General features: G+C 40.8%; 1 protein-coding gene across 6 annotated transcripts in view; it reads right to left on the bottom strand.

The window, feature by feature from the left end:
• ARHGAP6 (Rho GTPase activating protein 6) overlaps nucleotides 1–23,528 on the bottom strand; it is a 540,556-nt gene that overhangs the window by 67,112 nt on the left and 449,916 nt on the right. For all 6 annotated transcript variants that reach the window (XM_070289743.1, XM_070289744.1, XM_070289742.1 and 3 more), the window contains one exon: nucleotides 19,648–19,807. In XM_070289743.1, the coding sequence (XP_070145844.1) occupies nucleotides 19,648–19,807 (160 nt within the window). The remainder of the gene's footprint in view (nucleotides 1–19,647; nucleotides 19,808–23,528) is intronic.

The following is a 23,528-nucleotide window of genomic DNA, read 5'->3' on the forward strand; positions in this document are numbered from 1 at the left end:
GCTAAATGCATGTAGTATCCTGAATGGGATCCTGGAACAGAAAAAGGATATTATTAGCAGGGAAACTGGTGAAATCTAGTGTGGTTTCTCTGGAGGCTCAGACAATAAAGCATCTGCCTGCAACGTGGGAGACCTAAGTTCGATCCCTGTGTCGGGAAGATTCCCTGGAGAAGGGAATGGCAACCCACTCCAGTATTCTCTCCTGGAGAATTCCATGGGGTTGCAAAGAGTCTGACATGACTGAGCAACTAACACTTTCACTGGTGAAACCCAAAGTCTGTAGTTCAGTTGAGAATAACAAACCAATGTTGGTTTCTTGGTTGTGATAAGGGTACCAAGGTTATAAAAGATGCTATCATTAGGGGGAACTCGGTGAAGGGCATAAGGGGACTCTGCATTATTTTGCTAACTTTTCTGCCAATCTAAAATGACTCCCAAATTAAGCATTTTTTTTTAATGCCCTTTCCCCCAGGCACTAGGTAAATTCAAGCAAAGGCTGAAGACTCATTTGTCAAGCATGTGAGAAAGTGGAGGCTTGTAGTGCTCACTTAAGTACTTCTGAAACACACACATAAAGCTTAACTTTATGGCAAGAAGGTGACTCACAAGCCAGTTTCTGACATAGCTGAAACTATTGAAATAATCTTCCTAATCACATCCCTCTGATCTGAAAGAAAACATGTGTCTAGGCCAATATAAAGAATCCATTTTATCTGCCATTCTGTGTAGCATGTTTTCTGGAAAGGAAGTGGACAGTTGAGAGGCTTGACCAGATCTGTTTTCATGGCACTGGTGATGTTTTCATACGTGGCTAGTTAGAAGATCTTTAGATGCCTCCTATTTCTTAGGTTCTCTAAATCGTTTTTCTTTTTAAGTTATCTAGACTTGGTGCCTGTCATGTGCATCCAAGAACACTGATTAGTACAGAATCTGTTTACTTTTCATGTTCTGATGCCTATTCTGATAAACCAAAATGTAGTTTTAAATCAGATGTGTGAAAGTACATTAGGTGAGTTACAATCCACAGTTACAATCTGTGGATGTCTTATAAAAGCATTTACTAAAACTATGTTTAATCCTTCACTAAAACTAAAATTCATCCTTTATTCTCATCTGCATCCCCTTTCAGTGGCTCTCAAGCCACAGATCTCCCCAAAATAAGGGAAGTGAAAGTCTATACCAGATATTTTATTTCCAGTTTGGAGCTCTGTCAAAGAAGGAATAATATTATTGATGGACCCTGGCACCTGAAGGCCATTTGTTGGGCCCACACTCCAAGTCTAGTGTTTTTGGATAATTAATCTCACCGATGTAAGTTAATTTGCCTAAATAAATCAGCACTGGAAAACAACATAGGGACTGATGAGAGCTGGGCAACCAAAACACCAGTCAAAATCATATTCCAGGAAAATTCGAGCTGGAGAATGGAGCCAGTTATTGCCACACGCATGCACAGTGGAATGAGTTCAAAAGAGCCCCTGCTACTTTGAATTGCCTGCTTCATATTCAAAGTACATCCCAAGAAAAGAAAAGGAGAGCAGCCTGGACGGGAAAGAGTAGTAGTTACCAGGAAAGTGGCCACCTCTGCTTCTTGGCCGGAAGTGTGGCAACAGTCTGAGGACAGGGGAACCATCAGAGCCAGTGAGATACTCTGGCCTAAGAGTTAAACTGGGATTGACCCCAGATATTTAGGACAGGAGCCAAAGGAGGGCTCTCTCCTCTATTCTAAAACAAGTAACCTCTGTTAAGGGATGATGTAGGGTGCACAGTCCTCAGTAGTTGCAATTGCCAGGCTCCAGAGCACAGACCCAGGAGTTGTGGCGCCTGGGCTTAGCTGCTGTGTGGCATGTAGGATCTTCCCGGATCAGGGATTGAACATGTGTCTCCTGAATTGGCAGGGAGATTCTTTACTACTGAGCCACCAGGGAAGCCCCTCAAATTCAGTCTTAAAGGATGAAGTTACCCTTCTCAGGAGCCTTTGAATTTTGGTGGGGATTTCTCCCAATAAATCATATGGCGCCTGCTGAGTCTAGGAAATCCATTCTTGTCCTAAGCCTCTTAGTATTTTATTCCTAGTAATCCAAACTTTTATCAAGCAAGTGTTCTACTGGTGAAAAAAGATGAGAAAATCTCAAATTCGGGGGAGGGGGGACACTGATAGTTTTTTTCAGTGGAAACTAGGGCTGTAGAGAGTGAAAAACAAGAATTCTGGAAGAAAACAATCTATACAGAAAAAGCGGGAAACAATCTGTTGGAGCCCAAACTGTCTGCCTTTCAGTCAACTTTGAACCTCACTGTATATAGAGATGCTCACGCTATTTTCAAGAAATACTTCAGGCCATGGACTCTTGGCTATTTAATCAAATCTATCTAGGTTAAAGTTTCCATTTATGTATCACCTTATCCTTGGCAGTTTTTCCATTAACCTTGATTGAAATAGAAAGCAGGTAGAAACCAGGTCAATGAGTCATTCTTCTTGGTTTAAATTCCAATCTATCCAACACTATTTCTTCATCCTGCTATCACCTTGTGGATTAGAGTTTTCAAAATCTAATTTCCAAAGTGTCTGTGTTTCTCGGGGAAGGAAATATTTATGGTATTCTTAAGCAACGCTGATGCCTCTCCTTAGGGCCAAGGCTCCCCAAAGTACTTGAGAAATGTAGTAATCCCCACAGTTTACATGTTGAAGTGGCAGTGAAATTATCAAAGCCGTGGTCAGAAACTAAGAACATTCTGTGAGTCTCACTTTTGTAAAGAAAGACAGCTCTTGGAGGTCATGCTTTCCAGCTAAACTAAACACTAAGAAACCTTTCTCCTTTCGTGTAAATTATTTGGCAAGGTAATTGAGTATGAGTGAGTGAAGTCACTCAGTCATGTCTGACTCTTTGCAACCCTGTGGACTGTAGCCCACTGGGCTTCTCTGTCCATGGGATTCTCCAGGCAAGAATACTGGAGTGGGTTGCCATTTCCTTCTCCAGGGGATCTTCCCGACCCAGGGATTGAACCCAGCTCTCCTGCATTGCAGGCAGACACTTTAACCTCTAGTTCTGAAATTTTTTCTCAAGAGGGAAAAAATAAGATCTTGTAGATTCTTGAACCTCAAAACAAGTAAGGTTCTAGGACAGAAAACATTGAGCTATTCAATTTGTCCAGCATGTCTTGTTATTCTACCAAAATGTGAGGTAGAAAAGCTGTCTGCATGGCTTGGATGCCACGGGCTTAAAAGCTCAACTATGGTTTTTTCCTTAACCAGGCATTCTGTGTAATCACTGCTTACTGTAATAACTGGTCGTGAACAAATTATACCCTACAAGGACCTTTTCCTTGCTGTCATTTTTTCCACTTTCAAGTACTATGAGTTAAGAAACAAATAATAAAGGTATAAGCTCATGATCCAAAAGAACAGCTCTGCTGTTACCTTCTCTCAAACTAGGAGCTAGTCTGCCCTTCCAGGCTCTTGAATGTGAAGCTCTTATTGTGCATACATTGAGTTGAAAACAGTATTTTTAACTTAGTCTATGGAGGTATTGTATTTGCAGAAACAAAAGTGTCCAAATATCAGGACAAGAAAAATGGCTTTTGGCAAGTCATTTCCTTAAGTTATATTTCTTTCCTGGAGCATAAAGTAAAGCAAGGAGGTAGGAGAACAAAAAGACAGAAAGCATTCATCCCAAAGAAATATCCTAGATTGGTAACTCAAGGATATTAAATTGCAAATTAGAGGAGTTTCAGCATTACTTGTTTTAAAGCCAAAGCTTGCAGGTCAAGTTGAAAAGACTCAGACAAGGACATTGACACATGGTGTGAATTTTGACCTCTCTAAGGGGCTAATGCTACCTATCTTCTCTGGATAGATATCATTTTATAATGAATAAGCAAGAAGGGAATCAATTATCTTTAAGTCATAGACTTTAATCCGTGGAAACTCCTCCAAATTTCTGCCAGTTGTTGTCATGAAAACAGCTCTCATAGATTCAGTCACTGGCTCAATGGTACAGTTGGATGAAGACTATTAAGCTCCTCATCCTTTCCTTTCCTAGTCCTGTTTTTGATTATTCTTTGAACCATTTGAGCGATTCTTTATGATATGTATGTGTGCTAAGTCACTTCAGTCATGTCCAACTCTCTTCTATCCATGGGATTCTCCAGGCAAGAATACTGGAGTGGGTTGCCATTTCCTTCTCCAGGGGATCTTCCCGACCCAGGGATCAAACCTGGGTCTCCTGCATTGCAGGCTGATTCTTTACCGCTGAGCCACCAGGGAAGCCCCTTATGCTATAGAAATACTGTACAAATAACAGTGCTATGATTGAATCTTTAATCCTTTCCATTCAATTTCTTAAAATTATTTCCTGAGCAGTAAAAGCAAAGCACTGTTAGACATGAATGCAAATCAATCTAAGAATGGTTTCCTCCCTACTGCTTGTTTGCAATGGCAGAAGAGGACATTGCTATATGGACATCAATAGTTTCTAACCTAAACCCATCTTTATCCTACTACACCCCATCCAATTTTTTCCTTCCCTGTTTTGTTATGTGCTCACCCTCTGTGTGGTCATGCATCCCGAGATGGGTTTTCACCCCAGGCTCAGGAATGGAATCTTAAGTCAAGCTAGTTCTTTCTGCTTGCCATACTGATTTGGGCACTGGCAGGTGTTGCAGTTCTAGGGATTGAGAAGGGAGGGGAGCCTGCTAGGAGACAGCAGTGAAAATCTTTTTTTGCTATTAAAAAAATACTTGCTGAAGAGTCACTTCTCTTCTCTGCCTCTTCATGCTGCCACAGAAGCAGTGATGCCAGATGCTACCACAGTCATTTTGTGACAAGGAGAGAAGCCAGACAAAGAAGGAAGTGACCCATGATTGTAGCAGAGAAAAAAGGTGGAAGGCCACTGAATTAATGAGTCCTGGAATTAGCCTATCTGTGGGCTCCTAGTAAAGAAATATAATCAATTGCTTTGCTATATGTTCACTTTTTTTTTGGTTTCTGTCATTTGCAGCCAAAGCATCTTTGAAGTGAAGTTGCTCAGTCGTGTCCGACTCTTTGCGACCCCATGGACTGCAGCCTACCGGGCTCCTTCGTCCATGGGATTCTCCAGGCAAGAATACTGGAGAGGGTTGCCATTGCCTTCTCCAGGGGATCTTCCCGACCCAGGGATCGAACCCAGGTCTCCCGCATTGCAGGCAGACGCTTTAACCTAACAGTGGATAATTCAAAACTGTTGCAGGATGTGTTTTTCTACTTATATTTGCTCTAGCCTTGTTGGGTAATGCTAGGCAGCCCTAGAAGATTTGGATTTGAGTGGCATCTGAGATAAGGAAGGAGGGTAGGAACAGGAAGATCAGATTACAAAGAACTGCAAATCTGTAAATAAGTGAAGTCCTTAAAGACAAAGATAGCTAAATGCTCAATTATCAAACCAGATAGTAGTAATAAAGCTAAAAATCAACCCATATCGGAGATTAACTTATTATTAAAGTCACTCATCTGATGCATAACTTACATTCCTATGACCTGCATGCTGGCTTCAGCTGTTTAAGCAACTCATTAAAATACTGACATTTCTTTCTTGTTTAGTTTCACCAAAGAAATTTATTTCTCACTTTGAAGAAAAAATATTTGATTACATATGATATAAACACTAAAACATCTGAGAGTTATGAAGTTCTGATAACCAAAAAAACACACTCAATTATTGAAAAATAAAACTAAGATAGTGAAGAAATTGAAATTAATGGGATGGTATAGTTGATCAACACATGGATAATAACTGTGAATTACTATATCAAATTAATTAATGTTAATCTCTTAAATCAGAGGTCAGCAAGTTTTTTCTGTAAAGGTCCAGACTGCAAATATTTTTGGCTTTGTGGGCCACATGGCCTCTGCCAAAACTATTCCACCTTGCTGTTGAAGCACTAAAGTAGCCTTAGACAATACAGAGACAAATGAGTATGCTGCATTTTAATAAATCTTTATTTACAAAAACAGGCAGTGAGCTGAATTTGGCCTGTGGGCTGTAATTTGCCCTCTCCAATCTTGAATGAAGACCTCCTTAAACTACTTTCCCACAGTTTTCCACTTATAAAAATGTTAGAAACACCCACTGATTGAATTTTTAAATATCTTGAGGGCTCAATTTCAAATTATCTAGAAAGCTTGATGGATTAAAAAAAAACCACACTCAGTATTTAATTTCAATTAATACTTATTTGCCTTTGTTTTGCCCAAAGGGAAACAAAGAAAAAAGCAAAAATGGAAGCTCCTATTCATATTTCAAGGATAGGACATTCTGGGTAATTATCAAGTTTACTTTTGGGCCATGATCCCAAAAGAGAGAATAGTGTAGTCTTGAAATGTTTGAAAGGTGACAGAATATTTCAGAAAATGCAGTGACAAAAGTTTTGTTCAAGATGCCAAAGCCTTGTGCAGTAATAGCTGCTACCCCAACAAAGATATATCCATATATGTAAATGTAATCAGTAGGGACAAGAGCTCAGATAGAAACCTATATTGCCTGAGAACATGAGGGAAGCCATTTGTGAATATGAAGGCACAAAACATATGGCGTAAATAACCACTGACTATTGTACTGACTTGCCTGCTTGGCACCAGAACAGAATCATACAGCAGCACACACTCGAGAACTTGACGTGGTAAAAAGCCCTGGGGTATAGAGGAGAGCATCCAAGAAGAAAATTTCAAAACAAAACAAAACAAACCTGCAGCGAAACCTCGCCGTCATTTCTGGCTTTCCTGGAATAGGTAGATAAGGCAACTTCTATATGTCAGGGCCGCCACAGGTCACTTGGGTAGGATGATATCCCCTGCTCTGTGTTTTAATACAGTTGATGTATCTGTGCTTTCTCTGTCAACTGACTAAGAACTCCTGGAGGATATGGACTACTTTTTTTTTTTTTTTAACTTTTGGCTGCCCTGGCTCTTTGACACTGCACACAGGCTTTCTCGAGTTGCAGTGCTCGGGACCTACTCTCTAGTTGTAGCCCGTGGGCTTCTCGCTACAGTGGCTTCTCTTGTTGTGGAGCTCAGGCTCCAGGGTGCTTGGGCTTCAGGAGTTGTGGTGTGCAGGCTTAATTGTCCTGCAGCATGTGGCATCTTCCCATACCAGGGATCGAACTCATGTCCCCTGCATTGGGGGTGGTGGATTCTTAACCACTGGACCACCGGGGAAGACCCTGTGGATTATTTTTGACATGACATTATAGCTTCCATCAGAGGTTTCTACCTCTTCAGAACCTCATACTCCACATGGCGCCCTCCTTCAGGCTGTACACCCAGCTTGGTACAGGAGAGGGAGCAGTGAAGCAGCACGGGAAGCCCCTGGGTGACAGTCCACTGTTGGGCTCCAAGTAGAAGGCACTAGATGCTTAGGCCAAGGGTCTAGCCTTTTTCTGTGGCCCTACGGAAAGTGCCCCACCCATCTTCAGTTCAGTTCAGTTCAGTCGCTCAGTCGTGTCTGACTCTGCGACCCCAGAATCGCAGCACGCCAGGCCTCCCTGTCCATCACCAACTCCCGAAGTTTGCTCAAACTCATGTGCATCGAGTCGGTGATGCCATCCAGCCATCTCATCCTCTGTCATCCCCTTCTCCTCCTGCCCCCCAATCCTTCCCAGCATCAGGGTCTTTTCCAATGAGTCAACTCTTCGCTTGAGGTGGCCAAAGTATTGGAGTTTCAGCCTTAGCATCAGTCCTTCCAATGAACACCCAGGACTGGTCTCCTTTAGGATGGACTCGTTGGATCTCCTTGCAGTCCAAGGGACTCTCAAGAGTCTTCTCCAACACCACAGTTCAAAAGCATCAATTCTTCTGTGCTCAGCTTTCTTCACACCATCTTACCAAGGCCCTAAGGGCCACAGTAATGAACAAGTGAAAGTTTTCTATGCTGACATTTTTTTTGCTCTTTGTGATCATCTCTTCTCCATTCCATCTGCTTTCCAAGACTGTGTGTGGGTCATAACCTATTAATGAATCATGAAAATTTGGTGGCTCATAGAAGGCAATAGTGGAGAAGGCAATGGCACCTCACTCCAGTACTCTTGCCTGGAAAATCCCATGGACAGAGGAGCCTGGTGGGCTGCAGTCCATGGGGTCACTAGGAGTAGGACATGACTGATTGACTTCACTTTCACTTTTCACTTCCATGCATTGGAGAAGGAAATGGCAACCCACTCCAGTGTTCTTGCCTGGAGAATCCCAGGGACAGGGGAGCCTGGTGGGCTGCCATCTATGGGGTCGCATAGAGTCGGACACGACTGAAGCGACTGAGCAGAAGGCAATAGAAGAGAAAATTGTAGAGGTGTAGCTCAGATAACAATGTGTGTTTGATGGGATGAGATGTAAAATGTATTTCTCACTACAGATTTTGGACAAAAAGTTTGAAACCTTTTCCTCTAAGACAAACTTAAATCTGTGGGGCATGCTCAGCACAGGCTACAAACCGAACAGATTCCTTCTTTTAAGTGAAAGAGTATTGCAAATAGCTTTGATAGTAACCTCAGTAGGCAATGTGAGCCTTGGGAGTTGGTTTTTCAACAAAGGAATAGATTCTGTGGTTGAAGATTACACTGCTGCTTTTTAGGTGCAGTGGGCAGAATCGGGGAGAAGTCTTGAATTGAGGAAAGCAGAGTCTAAGGTTATAGTTAAAGTGAGACATAATGATGGGGTGACCTAGGATTGAGGGTAGATACAAGACAAAGTGATATGGTGATGATATGATGATGATGATGATGATGACAAATGACTTTTCATTCGTCACTCGATGCACATGAGTCTGAGTGAACTCTGGGAGTTGGTGATGGACAGGGAGGCCTGGCGTGCTGCGATTCTGGTGTCGCAGAGTCGGACATGACTGAGCGACTGATCTGAACTGAACTGAAGATGAGTGGGGTACTTTCCCTAGGGCCACAGATACGTATAAAACGTTAGGCAATGTTTTCAGCTCATCATGGTTATTACTTTGCTCAAATATCTTGTCAACCCTGTGGGACCATCAATCAAAGTCGGAAACTGGGCATGGGGTGAAGCAATAGGGAAGCACTGCCATTTCAAAATCATTACTGAGGATCCTGGGGAACACAAGAGAAAGATGGTTGCTGGTCTTTAGAGAGATAGGGAAGAGTGAAGGCAGGAGCTTACTTTTAAAGGTAAATATGCAGGTATGCATACATTTCTCAAAGATTTTGCTGAGAGTCACTGGAGTATTGGGCAGTATAACCAGTGTTCCAGATTCAGAGACAAATAAGAAATAGCCTCACCCCATGGGAAATCATAACTCTCTGGGGAGATCACATCATTGGTGCCTGTGAACACATAAAAGATGGGACTATCTCTACAGCTCACACACTGGAGACATTTGCTGAGGGTCTCTGAGCCCAGTGGCCTGCATTCTTTTTTGGTCACCCTATTTGGTGATTGTTTCCTATCAGCATTTTTACCTACATTGGAGTTTGGGGATCTGAAAGTAGGTTTCAACTTCATTTTTATTGGGTTGGCCAAAAATTGCAAATGAACTTTTCGGGCAACCCATAGTTACACAGAAAGCTCTGATAAACAGTTCTAGCATTTCACCTCTCCAAGTGGACAACGGCAGCAAGGATAATGCAGAAATTGGACAGTTATAGTTTCTGTCTAGGGTTGTTACATAAACACCCAAGATCAACTGCCTTGTCCACCAGGTTGCCCTTATTTTTTAAGATCAACATTCAAATCACAAACCAAAGACAGCTGCAGTGTTAACCAACCAAGAATGTCATTCTCTTGATTTCATTGAGTTGTTTACTTGGGTTTTACAAAGCCTGAGGGACAATGGTGAGGGACCACTTTATAAGGAAGCCATATAACTGAGCAATTTTGAGGCATCAGGGTACTCTTTTATTAGACTACTGCCACATTTTCTTAAACCATCAGCTATTCTTCATTCCATGATACTGTTTTCAAAATACGTAAACAAGTGAAGTGAAGTGAAGTCACTCAGTCGTGTCCGACTCTTTGCGACCCTGTGGACTGTAGCCCACCAGGCTCCTCTGTCCATGGGATTCTCCGGGCAAGAATACTGGAGTGGGTTGCCATTTCCTTCTCCAAACAAAGCCTTTCTCAATTTTGATACCAGAAATTAAGTGAAGAAAAAAAAACAGCACTGAATAAAACTTGAATATGTATTTCTCTCTTGTGAAACTATTCAGCTTTAAATATTTAGTTTCCACTATAATGAGGTTAAGCCATATCACCTACACTAACCTGCTTTACATATTAGGCATCAACTAGTCACTTCCTTTCATTTTACCTTAGACCAGAGGTCAGCAATTTTTCTTTCCTGTAAAAGGCCAGATAGTAAATGTTTGAGACTCTGTGAGGCATAAGGACTCACAACTATTCAACTCTGCCACTGATGCTCAAAAGCAGCCATAGACAATATGTAAATGAATAAGCATAGCTGTGTGCCAATAAGATTGTATTTACAAAAACAGATGATGAGCTGAGTTTGGCCAGTGGGTGCCAGTTCACTAACCCCTGTCTTAGACCATTTGTATTAAAATGCTATCCAAATAATATTAATTGAACCTGATACATAAACACAACTCAGTTGATGTGCTCTGAATAAATGAAAAGTTCGTGAAAACCATTGTTGCTGTTGTTGTTTTTTAGTTGCTCAGTCATGTCCAACTCTTTTGCGACCCCATGGACCGTAGCCTGCCAGGCTCCTCTGTCCATGGGAGTTCTCAGGCAAGAATACTGGTGTGGATAGCCATTTCCTCCTCCAGGGGATCTTCCTGACCCAGGGATTGAACCTGCACCTCCTGAGTCTCCTGCATTGGCAGGCAGATTCTTTGGCACTGAGCCATCAGGGAAGCCCGTGAAGGCCATTAGATGTTTCATTTCTCAATCATGATCTCCACATTTGTTTCCTGGATCGGCTGTTAAGGATTGAGCCATTTATAGACTAGACAGTCTGATTCAAGAGCCTATGCCAAGAGCAGCCTTTGACCAGGTAGAAACATTCCATGGTTGCTTCCATGGGGCAATCTCAAGCTCACAGGAAAACTCGATTGATAGATACGATCCCTCCCACTGAAAGACATCCTTATTTCTACACTAGATTCTCTATAGCATCTTCAAAATTTCCTCATTGAAATGGCTTAAGTCTAGATGGGAGTAACAGATTAAACTCATCAGTCATCTTATAAGGTTTACGTAAATCTTGCTCATTTTTATTGTGTGTGTCTCCTGGCTAAATAGATATAGAGGAGGGAGGAGTCACAAGACTGGAGAATCCTAGGTTCCTGCATGACTGTGTGGAGGACAGTCCACCCTCCTGATCGTTATGGCCAACCTGCATTAGATGGTGCCTGAAAGACACTTTTATACTATTAAGGGACTAAGTGGTTGGCCTGTCTTGACTAATACATAAATAGCCTATCTTGACAAGTATATATCTGAGATACATTCATAGAAGTAGCTTTATTGGGCCATTTCAAATTTGCATGCATGCTAAGTACCTTCAGTCATATCTAATTCTATGCGACCTATGGACTCTAGCCCACCAGACTTCTCTGTCCATAGAATTCTCCAGGCAAGAATACTGGAGTGGATTGCCATGCCCTTCTCCAGGGGATCTTCCTGACCCAGGGATCGAACCTGCGACTCTTAGGTCTCCTGCATTGGCAGACGGGTCCATTAGTGTCACCTGGGAAGCCCAGTGTTGTCAAATTGCCTTGAAAGCTGTTGCAACAATTATATTCCTATCAACAGTATATGAGAGTCTGTTTTCTGGGAAAATATACTATCCAACTTTGAGAGTCATTCCAATCTAAGAGGGAAAAATAATCATCCTGTTGTTGAGCGTGCATTTCATGAATGAATATGAGGGCGAGAGCACCTTTACAGATATTTACAAATCATTTGAATATCTTTTCCTGTGAGATGCCTATAATTTGTCCACATTTTAATTATTTTCTTTCTTGTATTAATTTGTAATAAAGCTCTGTATCCTAGAGAAGTTAGCCTTTAGTTTTTCAAATGTGTTATGCATTTCTATTTATTTGTTTATTTACTTTTTTGCCACACAGATGATTCTATTCTTTTTTAAATGTAGTGAAATAGGTCACTCTATGTTTTCTGTGTAGTGACTTCCTCCACGTAAAAATGTATTAATATCTAGCTATGTTTTGTTTTAGTGCATTCATAGTTTCATTTTTTAAATCTTCAAATCTTTCTTCCACATCAATTTATTTTGATATAAGGAGTAAGGTCAGAATCTCAATTTTTCTTCTCAATGGTAGTCTCATTGTCAGAAATACAATAATAATCCATCATTTCCCCTGATAAGAAATGCAATGTTTATGTCATAAGTTCTCATATTTATTTTAGCTCAATTCTGAGCTCTATTATCTTCCATTGATCTGCCTGTTGTGAAGGAGTACAATATTCTTTTAATTGCTTTAGTTTTTTAACATTTAATAAATGGCTAGGGATAATTTCTGTTTGACCTCTTTTTCAGATTTTCCCCCATCTACTTACCTTCATATAATTATTTGCCAAGATGATGTTTAGATCAATTTAGTGATATTACAAAAATTAATTCTATCAGTATGTTTTCTGGAACCATGCCCAGTTATAGATAATTTAGGACATGATTTATATCTTTATATAATTGATTCTTCTTACTTAAGAAAAATATGTCTTTTACATTTATTTCTAACTTCTCTTCTTATTCAGCTTAGATCTCATGGTCTGAGGCTATAATCACTCTCTTGTATACTGTATTAGTACAGCTGCTGTCACAACCACAAACTTAGTGGCTAAAATGACTTAAATTTATTACTGACATTTCTGGAGACCAGAAGTCTGAAATGAGTCTCACTGGGCTAAAAGCAAGGTGTCAGCAGGGTTGCATTCTGTCCTAGAGGCTCTAGTGAGAATCTGTTTCCTTGCCTTTCTTTAGTTTCTAGAGGCTGCCTGCATTCTTCGACTTGTGGCCTTTTCCTCTATCATCAAAGCCAGCAGCAATGCATCTCTCTGACTATTCCTCCAAAGTCATATCTCTCTTTGACTACAGCTAGGAAAGTTTCTCTGCTTCTTAGTATTCATGTGATTAGTTTTAATCCTCAGATAATCCAGAATAATCTTGCTGTCTCAAAGACCCAAGTTGATCACATCTGCAAAGTTGATTTAGACATGTGAAGGAAATAGCCAAAGATTCCAGGCCATCTTTGAGGGGTCTAGATTTCTTCTTACCACAGATTTCTAAACTGCCATGTCCCTCCCTACCAAGACTGAACTCAACTAGAAAATCCTAACTCCATTGTTAGGAGAAGAGGGCAACAGAGGATAAGATGGTTGGATGGAATCACTGACTCAATGAACATGAATTTGAGCAATCCCCAGGAGATAACGAAGGACAGGGAAGCCTGGCTTGCTACAGTCCATGGGGTCACAAAGAGTCAGACACCACTGAACAACAACAACAACAACAACAACAACAACAACAACAACAACAAAGCTGCCCGGATGTTTATTCTGCAATTTAAATTCCCAGCTTCTAACCTCGAATAGACCTTTTGGGCTGCCCTGTAATCCTGCAACATTGCTGGTCCATTCACTTCCTGCTTTTCCATTCTTTTCCTCCTTCCTCAAACCTCCAGGTCCTCCTTCTTATCCCCACTCCTAACAGATGAAATTGTTTCTTATTTTGCTGAGAGAGGAGAGGCAATCTGGAGTGAAATTCCACACGCTTTCCCATCATCTAATCTGCCTGCACCTGTACCCATATAACCCATGTCCACCTACTACTAAACCTCAGGAACTCAAACTGTCTACCTGTGGCTTTGGATCCCACCACTGCAGTCCACTCTAGGAAATAACTCCAGTAATTTCCTAACCCTCAATCTTCAGTTCTTCCCTCTCTATGGTGAATCCCAGCAGCTGATGAATACATTATATTATCATTCATCTGAGCTATGGAAGCACCAGTCTCATAGAGGAAGACAGTCCTCCAAACATACCCATAAATAAATTTCTATAGACATTCCAGGGGCTTCCCAGGTGGCACAGTAGTAAAGAACCTGCCTGCCAGTGTAGGAGATGCAGGAGATGTGGGCTTGATCCCTGGATCTGGAAGATCCCCTGGAGAAGGAGATGGCAACCCACTCTAGTATTCTTGCCTGGAAAATCCCCATGGACAGAGGAGTGTGGTGGGCTACAGTCCATGGGGTCGCAAAGAGTTGGACATGACTGAGTGATTGAGCATGCGTGCACAGTCATTCTAAGGTAACAAAGAGCAAAAATGTGAGCTTGAATATGTTTCCATTTTCATTATACCCACTATCTCAGTAGGCTTTATATCATTAGTTTAGGTTCTAGACCGTGGCATCTGTATTTATTTTCCTGAGTAAATTCATACAGTGACTCTGACTCTGTTTAGAATCTCCATTTAGGTTTTTGCATGGAACAAAACCAGCCGTCCTTAGACTGAAGCTGCCATCATAGCACTCAGCACCAGCCATGCATTTGATCTTGGTAAATATTCAGTGTCTATAATCATCTCACCCAAACAGTAGTTTTAGAACTCTTGGGTGATATCTCTTTTTTTCCCACCCAGCCACACAATTCCTTCTCTCTTTCATAAGTAAGAGATGATTTGTAAATCATTAGCTCCCATTTTGATAGAAAGTGTCAAAATAACTCCTGAGGCCCAAACACCTTTGAACATCTTGATAGAACAAATCTTTCCCTGAATGTACTAGGACCCAAATAGCCACAGAGATAAGCAATGGAGACAGAGCTTCTAGCAGATAAGTTATATAAAATTCTCTGTTTGTTAAAGGTTATTTATTTAATGGACTCTTTAAAGAGAAGAACAAAGAGAAACATCTAATTAACTGGATTTGAAAACAAAATTACAAAGAATATTTGTTCCTTGATATCTCATCTGATATGTCTCAAATCTGGGTTTCATATAACTTTTTAGAGTCATCGTTTCCTTCACTATAAATTGGGCTTGCCAACATTTCTATTAAAATTTTTTCTTAGGAACTGAAAGATCATCTGTTCTTGTAAAACAGAGACAGGGCTCTTGGACCCCACCTGGCCATCTTGTGAATTGACAGGGAAGCAAGGGCAGGTTTCGTCTCCAACCTAAAACCAAACAAAGACAAGATGAGGCAGAATGAAGTTATCCTAGGAAGAAGCAGCAACCCAGCCTGATGACAATTAGTACTCATTTTTCACCAACTGCCAAAGGGATTTTCTTCTTACTTGAGGTGAGTATCTCTGTTACATTAGCATGAGAAGATATAACAAGGCTAGGAATTTCCTCCTGGGAGAAACTGGCTATGGTTGTGGTGTCAAGTAGAGTACGATGAAAAAGCCGCAGGAGCCAGGCATCAGTCAGTGAAATGTGCCTGTCCCACCAGTCCCTTGGCCTAACCTGCCTCTGCCTTCTCCTGAACTCTTTCATGACCTTCAACAGAGTCCAAGATACCAGTTTAAAGAATAAAAGTGGCCCCTCTTGCCACTTCTGTTTAACATAGTATTGGAAGTCCTAGCCACAGCCAGCAGACAAGGAAAAGAAATAAAAGGCATCCAAATTAGATGGGAATAAGTAAAACTACCATTATTTGCAGAGGACATGATATTTTGTATAGAAAACCCTAAAGTCTTCACCAAAATAGTATTAGAACTAAACAACAAATTCAGTAAAGCCACAGGATGCAAGAATAACATACAGATGTCGGTTGCTTTTCTATACAGTAATAATGAACTATCAGAAAAAAGTTTTAAAAATTCCATTTAAAATCTCATCAAAAGAATAAAATACTTGGGAATAAACTTAACCAAGGAGGTGAAAATCCTATACTCTGAAAACTATAAAAGACTGACGAAGAAAACTGAAAATTATACAAAAAAATAGAAAGATATCCCATGCTTTTGGACTGGAAGAATTAATATTATTAAAATGGCCATACTACCCAAAGCAATCTATAGATTTAATGCAATCCCTATCAAAATACCCACGACACTTTCCACAGAACTAGAACAAATAATCCTAAAATTTGTATGGAACCACAAAAGACCTGGGATTGCCAAAGCAATCTTGAGAATAAAGAACAAAGTTGGAGATATCACCTTCCTAATCCTTAGACTACAGTACTCCAAGCAGTGTGGTACTAATACAAAATTAGACACATAGAGCCCAGATACAAAATTAGACACATAGAGCCCAGAAATAAGTCTATTTCTATGACAAAGGAAGCAAGAACATACAATGGAGAAAAGACAGTCTCTTGGAAAAATGGTGCTTGGAAAACTCAACAGCTACATGTCAAAAAATGAGATTAGGACTTCCTTGGTGGTTCAGTGGTAAAGAATCCACCTGCCAATGCAGAGGACATGGGTTCAAGACTCTACATGCCGCAGAGCAACTAAGCCCATGTGCCACAACTATCGAGTCTGGGTTCTGGAGCCTGCAACCTGCAATTACTGAAGCCCACATGCTCTAGAGCCCATGCTCTGCAACAAGAGAAGCCACTGCAATGAGCTGCCCGCACGCCACAACTAGAGAGTAGCCCCCAGTCACCACAACTAGAGAAAGCCCTAGGGCAGCAACAAAGACCCAGTGCAAGCAAAAATAAATAAAACATACAATTTTTTGAAAAGAGCCAATGCCCAAAAATGAGATTAAAACACTTCCTCACGCCATATACCAAAACAAACTCAAAATGGATTAAAGACCTAAATATAAGACTTGAAATCATAAAGCTCATAGGCAGAACACTCTTCAACATGTCGGAGCAATATTTTATTGGATCTATCTCCTAAGGCAGAAGAAATAAAAGCAAAAATAAACAAACAGGGTGTAATTAAACTTAATATTTTGCCCTCGAAAAATAAAAAAGATAACCTATGGGGACTTTCAGTGGTTAGGAATCTATGCTTCCAATGCAGGGGGCACAAGTTAGATCCCTGGTCAGGGAACTAAGATCCCACATGCCATGCAGTACCGAAAAAGAAGAAAAAAAAAAGACAACTTATGGAATGGGAGAAAATTTTTGCGATGTGACCAATAAGGGGGTTGTATGTATCCAACATACAAAAACAGCTGATACAACTCAGCATTAAAGAAAACAAATAACCCAACTAAAAAACGGGCAGATGACCTGAGTAGACATTTTTCCAAAAAGGGAAATGCAGATGGTCAAGAGGTCAGCGTCACTAACCATCAGAGAAATGCAAATCAAAATCACAATGAGATATCACCTCACATCTGCTAAATGGATATCATCACAAAGTCTGCAAACAACAAATGTTGGCAAGGATGTGGAGAAAAGGGAATCCTTCAACACTGTTTGTGTGAATGTAAACCAGTGCAGCCACTGTGGAAAATAATATGGAGGGTCCTCAGAAAACTAAAAATAGAACTACCATATTATCCAGCAATTCCACTTGAATATATACCTAGAAAAAAACACACATTCAAATTGTTTTGTTGCTAACTCATGTCCAACTCTTTGTGACCCCATGGACTGTAGCCCACCAAGCTCCTCAGTCCATGGGATTTCCCAGGCAAGAATACTGGAGTGGGGTGCCATTTCCTTCTCCAAAGGATATTCCCGACCCAGGAATCAAACAAGCGTCTCCTACATTGGCAGGCAGATTCTTTACCACTGAACCAAGGCACATGTACCCCAATATTTCATGACAGAATTATTTACAATTGCCAAGATATGGAAGCAACTGAAGTATTCATAACATATGAGTGGATAAAGAAGATGTGGTGTATATATACACACACACACACACACAATAGAATACTATTCAGGCATAAAAAGAAAGAAATTCTGCCATTTGAAGCAATGTGGATGGACTTAGAGAATATTATGTTTAGTGAAATCAGTCAGACAGGAAAGACAAATACTGAATGATATCACTCATATGTGGAATGCAAAAAATAAATGAATGTATATAGCACAACAGAAACAGACTCATGGATGTAGAAAACAAACTAGTGATTACAGGTTTGGAATGGGAAGAGAGATGGGCAAGATTGGGATATGGGATTAAGAGGTATGAAGTACTATGTGTAAAATAGATAAGCATCTAGGATATATTGTACAGCATAAGAAACCATAACCATTATCTTATAATAACTTTGGAGTATAGTCTATAAAAATACTGAATCACTGTGCTGTATACTTGAAACTAATATAACATTGTAGATCAACTATACTTCAATTTTTTAAGAATTTTTTTAAGAAAAAGAATAAAAGTGGCCCTGAGAGTCATCATCCAGTGAAAAATTCTGGGTGGTCAGTGTTTTTGCGCTGCTCTCTCTAGTCAAGAACCTCCTACTAGAGAGGTAAATTACACAAGCTCACCTGTGGAGGGGAAGTGACCAGACAAGTCCTCATATTCTAGTCTTCAGAGTCCCACGCTAGTACTGTTACCATTAGCCACAAATAAGCCCAGAAAATAGCCCCACCAGCATTGTTGTTGACAAAATGTAAGCACATGTGTTCATATGTATATTCAGGTTGCTCAGTCTCTACACTTGGGCCCTTGGGACCTGACAAAGCTTGCTGTGGGGAACTGTCCAGTGTATTATAGGATGTTCAGCATCCCTGGCTTCTAACCCCTAGATGTCAGCTGCATCCTTCCTCTAAGCTGTGAAAACTCAAAGGGGAACCAGACTTTGCTAAATTCTACCTGGGGGTGGGGGAATCATCCTTGGTTGAGAACTACATATCTATGTGTATGCACATATGCATGATATGAACTATTTTATGAGTATCTATTCATGAAGCATTCCCTCAACCCCTCAATAAAAGAAAACAAAGGAGAAGTTCTGCAGATACTGAAATCTGTCAAGGCAATCTAGCTTTTATATGTAAGTTTTAGGCACAACATCCAATATTCTTTTCATGTCAGGTTTACCCTATTTGTGTAGCATCACAACTTTTCACTCCACCTCAAATTACCTTTCTGTATATGCTAACACACATTAAAAAGTACCTTTATAGAAAATAGAAAACATTCTGAAATGTGGCTTTATGGATCAAAGGATTTCAAATTTATGTTTCCCATTTCTAGTAGAATCAGGATTTGTGTTTGTAAAAACATCAGACAACTAGGCCTGCACTGGCTTCAGCATTATAGTGGTGAACCCTAACAGAGAATGCCAGGTGGATAAAAATAAGTTAACATTAGTATAATAACTGATTCTGGGTTTGCATAAGGTCAAAGGACGTGTTTAACAGGTTGCTAAACCATTCAACTGGTCATTTTGAAACCATATTGAAATAGACATGGTTTTTCTTCTAATCTTTTAAGCAGACTTTTTTGAAACTTCTTTTTAACTGGTTGTGCTGAAGCCATGTAGACTGTTGAGATGCACGTGGCTTTCCCCTTTAATGCCCCAAGTCAATCTTCCTTTTAATAAACATATTAGTTGACATGTAAACTGTCCTATTGAACACATCTGTCAAACTGGACGCCCATGCCAGCCAATGTCCCAGAAGCTGTAGCTTCCTTCATGAGTCAGTGGTAGGGCTGAGACGAATCTGCAGCTCGTAACTCTGGCAGAGCATTTGTTTGACTGGCAACATCCCTCACGGAATGGCAAAATGGGGCTTTACCTTTGGGAATGGTGATCTGACAGCTCAGGTCACAGTCCTGCTGCAGCTGATAAAAAGCCACTTCCTGTAGGCGGGCTCGCTCCAACTCTGAGAGGCTCTGGATGGGCACTGACCTCAGCCGCACGCTGCGGCCCGACATACTGTTCCAGGTGAAATCACCCTGCAGAACAAGGGAGAAAACATCAAAGGTCACACAGTGATCTGCAACTCACAGACCTCAGCCTCTGCCTCAATTGGTCATAATGTCAAGCAAACTTTATTTTTTGTGTTCAAAAATCAGCTCTCAGTCCCTAAAATCCAACCCACTCTTAGTTAACTGTGGATTTTCTCAGTCAATTGCAAACATCCCAGTCTGGAGAATCTTCTAGGTCACCTGATCTCATAAAATGACATGAAGAAAACCATGTGGAAAGATATTTCAAGATACTGCTTCCTCTCTTTTATGGGAACACATGGAAACTTTTTCATTTTTATTTCTCAGTAACAGAAAAAACTACTGCTAATTGCCATCATGCAAAGGCTAACAGAGTTTTGCCAAGAGAATGCACTGGTAATATCAAAAAGCCTCATCCGACAACACAAGAGACGACTCTACACATGGACATCACCAGATGGTCAATACCGAAATCAGATGGATCATATTATTTGTAGCCAGAGATGGAAAAGCTCTATATAGTCAGCAAAAATAAGACCAGGAGTTGACTGGCTCAGATCATGAACTCATTACAAAATTCAGACTTAAATTGAAGAAAGTAGGGAAAACCACTAGACCATTCAGGTATGACCTAAATCAAATCCCTTATGATTATACAGTAGAAGTGACAAATAGATTCAAGGGATTAGATCTGATAGACTGAGTGCCTGATGAACTATGGACAGAGGTTCATGACGTTGTACAGGAAACAGGGATCAAGACCATTCCCAAGAAAAAGAAATGCAAAATGGTTGTCTGAGAAGGGCTTACAAATAGCTGAAAAAAGAAGAGAAGCCAAAGGCAAAGGAGAAAAGGAAAGATATACCCATTTGAATGTAGAGTTACAAAGAATAGCAAGGAGAGATAAGAAAGCCTTCTTCAGTGATCAATGCAAAGAAATAGAGGAAAATGACAGAATGGGAAAGACTAGAGATCTCTTCAGCAAAATTAGAGATACCAAGGGAACACTTCGTGCAAAGATGGACACAAAAGGACAGAAAAGGTATGGACCTAACAGAAGGAGAAGAGATTAAGAAGAGGTGGCAAGAATACACAGAAGAACTATACAAAAAAGATCTTCATGACCCAGATAATCACAATGGTGTGATCACTCACCTAGAGCCAGACATCCTGGAATGCAAAGTCAAGAGATGCGAATACCAGACCACCTGACCTGCCTCCTGAGAAATCTGTACACAGGTCAAGAAGCAACAATTAGAACCGGACATGGAACAACAGACTGGTTCGAAATCAGAAAAGGAGTACATCAAGGCTGTATATTGTCACCTTGCTTATTTAACTTATTTGCTTGTGCAGAGTACATCATGTGAAATGCCAGACTTGATGAAGCACGAGGTGGAATCAAGATTGCCGGGAGAAATACCAATAACCTTGGAGATGCAGATGACACTACCCTTATGGAAGAAAGTGAAGAACTAAAGAGCCTCTTGAGGAAAGTGAAAATGTTGGCTTAAAACTCAACATTCAAAAAACTAAGATCATGGCATCTGGTCCCATCATTTCATAGCAAATAGATGGGAAAATGATGGAAACAGTGACAGACTTTATTTTGTGGGGCTCCAAAATCACTGCAGATGATGACTGCAGCCATGAAATTAAAAGATGCTTACTAAAGCTTTGGAAGAAAAGCCATGACCAACCTAGACAGCATATTCAAAAGCAGAGACATTACTTTGCCAACAAAGGTCCATCTAGTCAAAGATATGGTTTTTCCAGTAGCCATGTATGGATGTGAGAGTTGGACTATAAATAAAGCTGAGTATGGAAGAATTGATGCTTTTGTACTATGGTGTTGGAGAAGACTCTTGAGAGTCCCTTGGAGTGCAAGGAGATCAAACCAGTCAATCCTAAAGGAAATCAGTCCTGAATATTCATTGGAAGGACTGATGCAGAAGCTGAAGCTCCAATACTGTGGCCACTTGATGGGAAGAGCCAACTCATTGGAAAAGACCCTGATGTTAGGAAGGACTAAAAGTTAGAAAAGAAAGAAAACGACAGAAAATGAGATGGTTAGATAACACCATGGATTTGCAGGGCATGAGTAAGCTCTGGGAATGGGTGATAGAGAAACCCGAAAAGCCGCAGTCCACGGAGTTACAAAATAATCCGACACGACTGAGAGAGTCAACTGAGCAGACCAAAGCCTAACACAATAAACAAATAGAAACCTCTTAAGTATAACAACCCCAGAAAAATACACCTGTCTCAAAACTTTCATTTCGCAAGGTCTGTTTTTGTATACAACCATATTGGCTTCGTCCACCTGACAAAGCCTCCAAAAACTAGTAACCAGACAGCTTATATTCCTACGCATACTAAGTGCAACACAAAAGACCCACCTTGAGAATGAGCACTCCTAACACAGTTAGGGTGAGCAGCGTCAAGGGTAACTCTGGGTCAAGAGTTTGTGGCAGATCTTTTCACTGAAGTGCGTGGAGGTTCATTCTCGAAATATTACGTTTAAAAGAAATCTATAATGAATTAAGATAGTAAATTCAATCTATATTGCGTGCAGTGCATGCTGGTTATGCAAATGAAACCTGAGTCTCCACCCCCGAAATTCACGCCTTTCCCCGCCCCAGCTCACGAGAAGCCAGCTTCTGGTCCCTTGTTCCCAGGCCCGTGACTCCATGTTTTCTCCTCCTCGACACTCTGATTTCCTCTCAATAAGGATTTTGTTGACAGCTTAAGATAATGATATATGGGTGCTGGATTTGACACAGAGAAGGTTCACTATAATGTCGAATGAAATAGAGTGCCGAACCTCCTCAGTCATGCCCAGACTATTTGCGACCCCACGGACTATAGCCCTCCAGGCTCCTCCGTCCATGGAATTCTCCAGGTAAGAATACTGCAGTGGGTAGCCATTCCCTTCTCCAGGAGAAGCTTCTCCAGGATCGAATCTGGGTCTCCTGCTTTGTAAGCAGACTCTTTACTGTATAAGCCATCAGGGTGACTCTAATCACTATTTTAAAAAAAAGTGACTGCCAAAATAGGAGAACTGAATCATCAGAAAAGACCCTGATGCTGGGAAAGATGAAAGGCATGAGGAGAAGGGGACAACAAAGAACACTGGAGTGGGTTGCCATTTCCTTCTCCAATGCATGAAAGTGAAAGTGAAAGTAAAAGTAAAGTCGCTCAGTCATGTCCGACCCTCAGCGACCACATGGACTGCAGCCTTCCAGGCTCCTCTGTCCATGGGATTTTCCAGGCAAGAGTACTGGAGTGGGTTGCCATTCTCTGATAGTAATATATAGTATGTATAAATATAATATGGCTTCCCAGGTGGCTCACTGGGTAAACAATCTACCTGCAATGCAGGAAATGCAGGAGACGTGGGTTAGATCACTGGGTCAGGAAGATCTCCTGGAAGAGGGCATGGGAACCCACTACAGTGTTCTGGCCTGGAGAATCCCCATGGACAGAAGAGCCTGGTGGGCTACAGTCTCTGGGGTCACAAAGAGTTGGACATGACTGAAGCAACTGAGCAAACACAGTACACAAATATAATCTAGATTAATTAAGGCTTAGGAAGGTTAGGTAATTTCCCCCAAATTGTAAAACTTACAAGACTTAAAATCAATCAGGAATTGAGCTAAAAAGACTTAGGCTTTTAAATTCTATGCTAAATTGTGACCACTGAGTTTCTATTTTATAGCAGTCTAAT

The sequence above is a fragment of the Ovis canadensis genome, chromosome X (genome assembly GCF_042477335.2).
Source record: "Ovis canadensis isolate MfBH-ARS-UI-01 breed Bighorn chromosome X, ARS-UI_OviCan_v2, whole genome shotgun sequence".
In the NCBI taxonomy this organism is placed as follows: domain Eukaryota; kingdom Metazoa; phylum Chordata; class Mammalia; order Artiodactyla; family Bovidae; genus Ovis; species Ovis canadensis.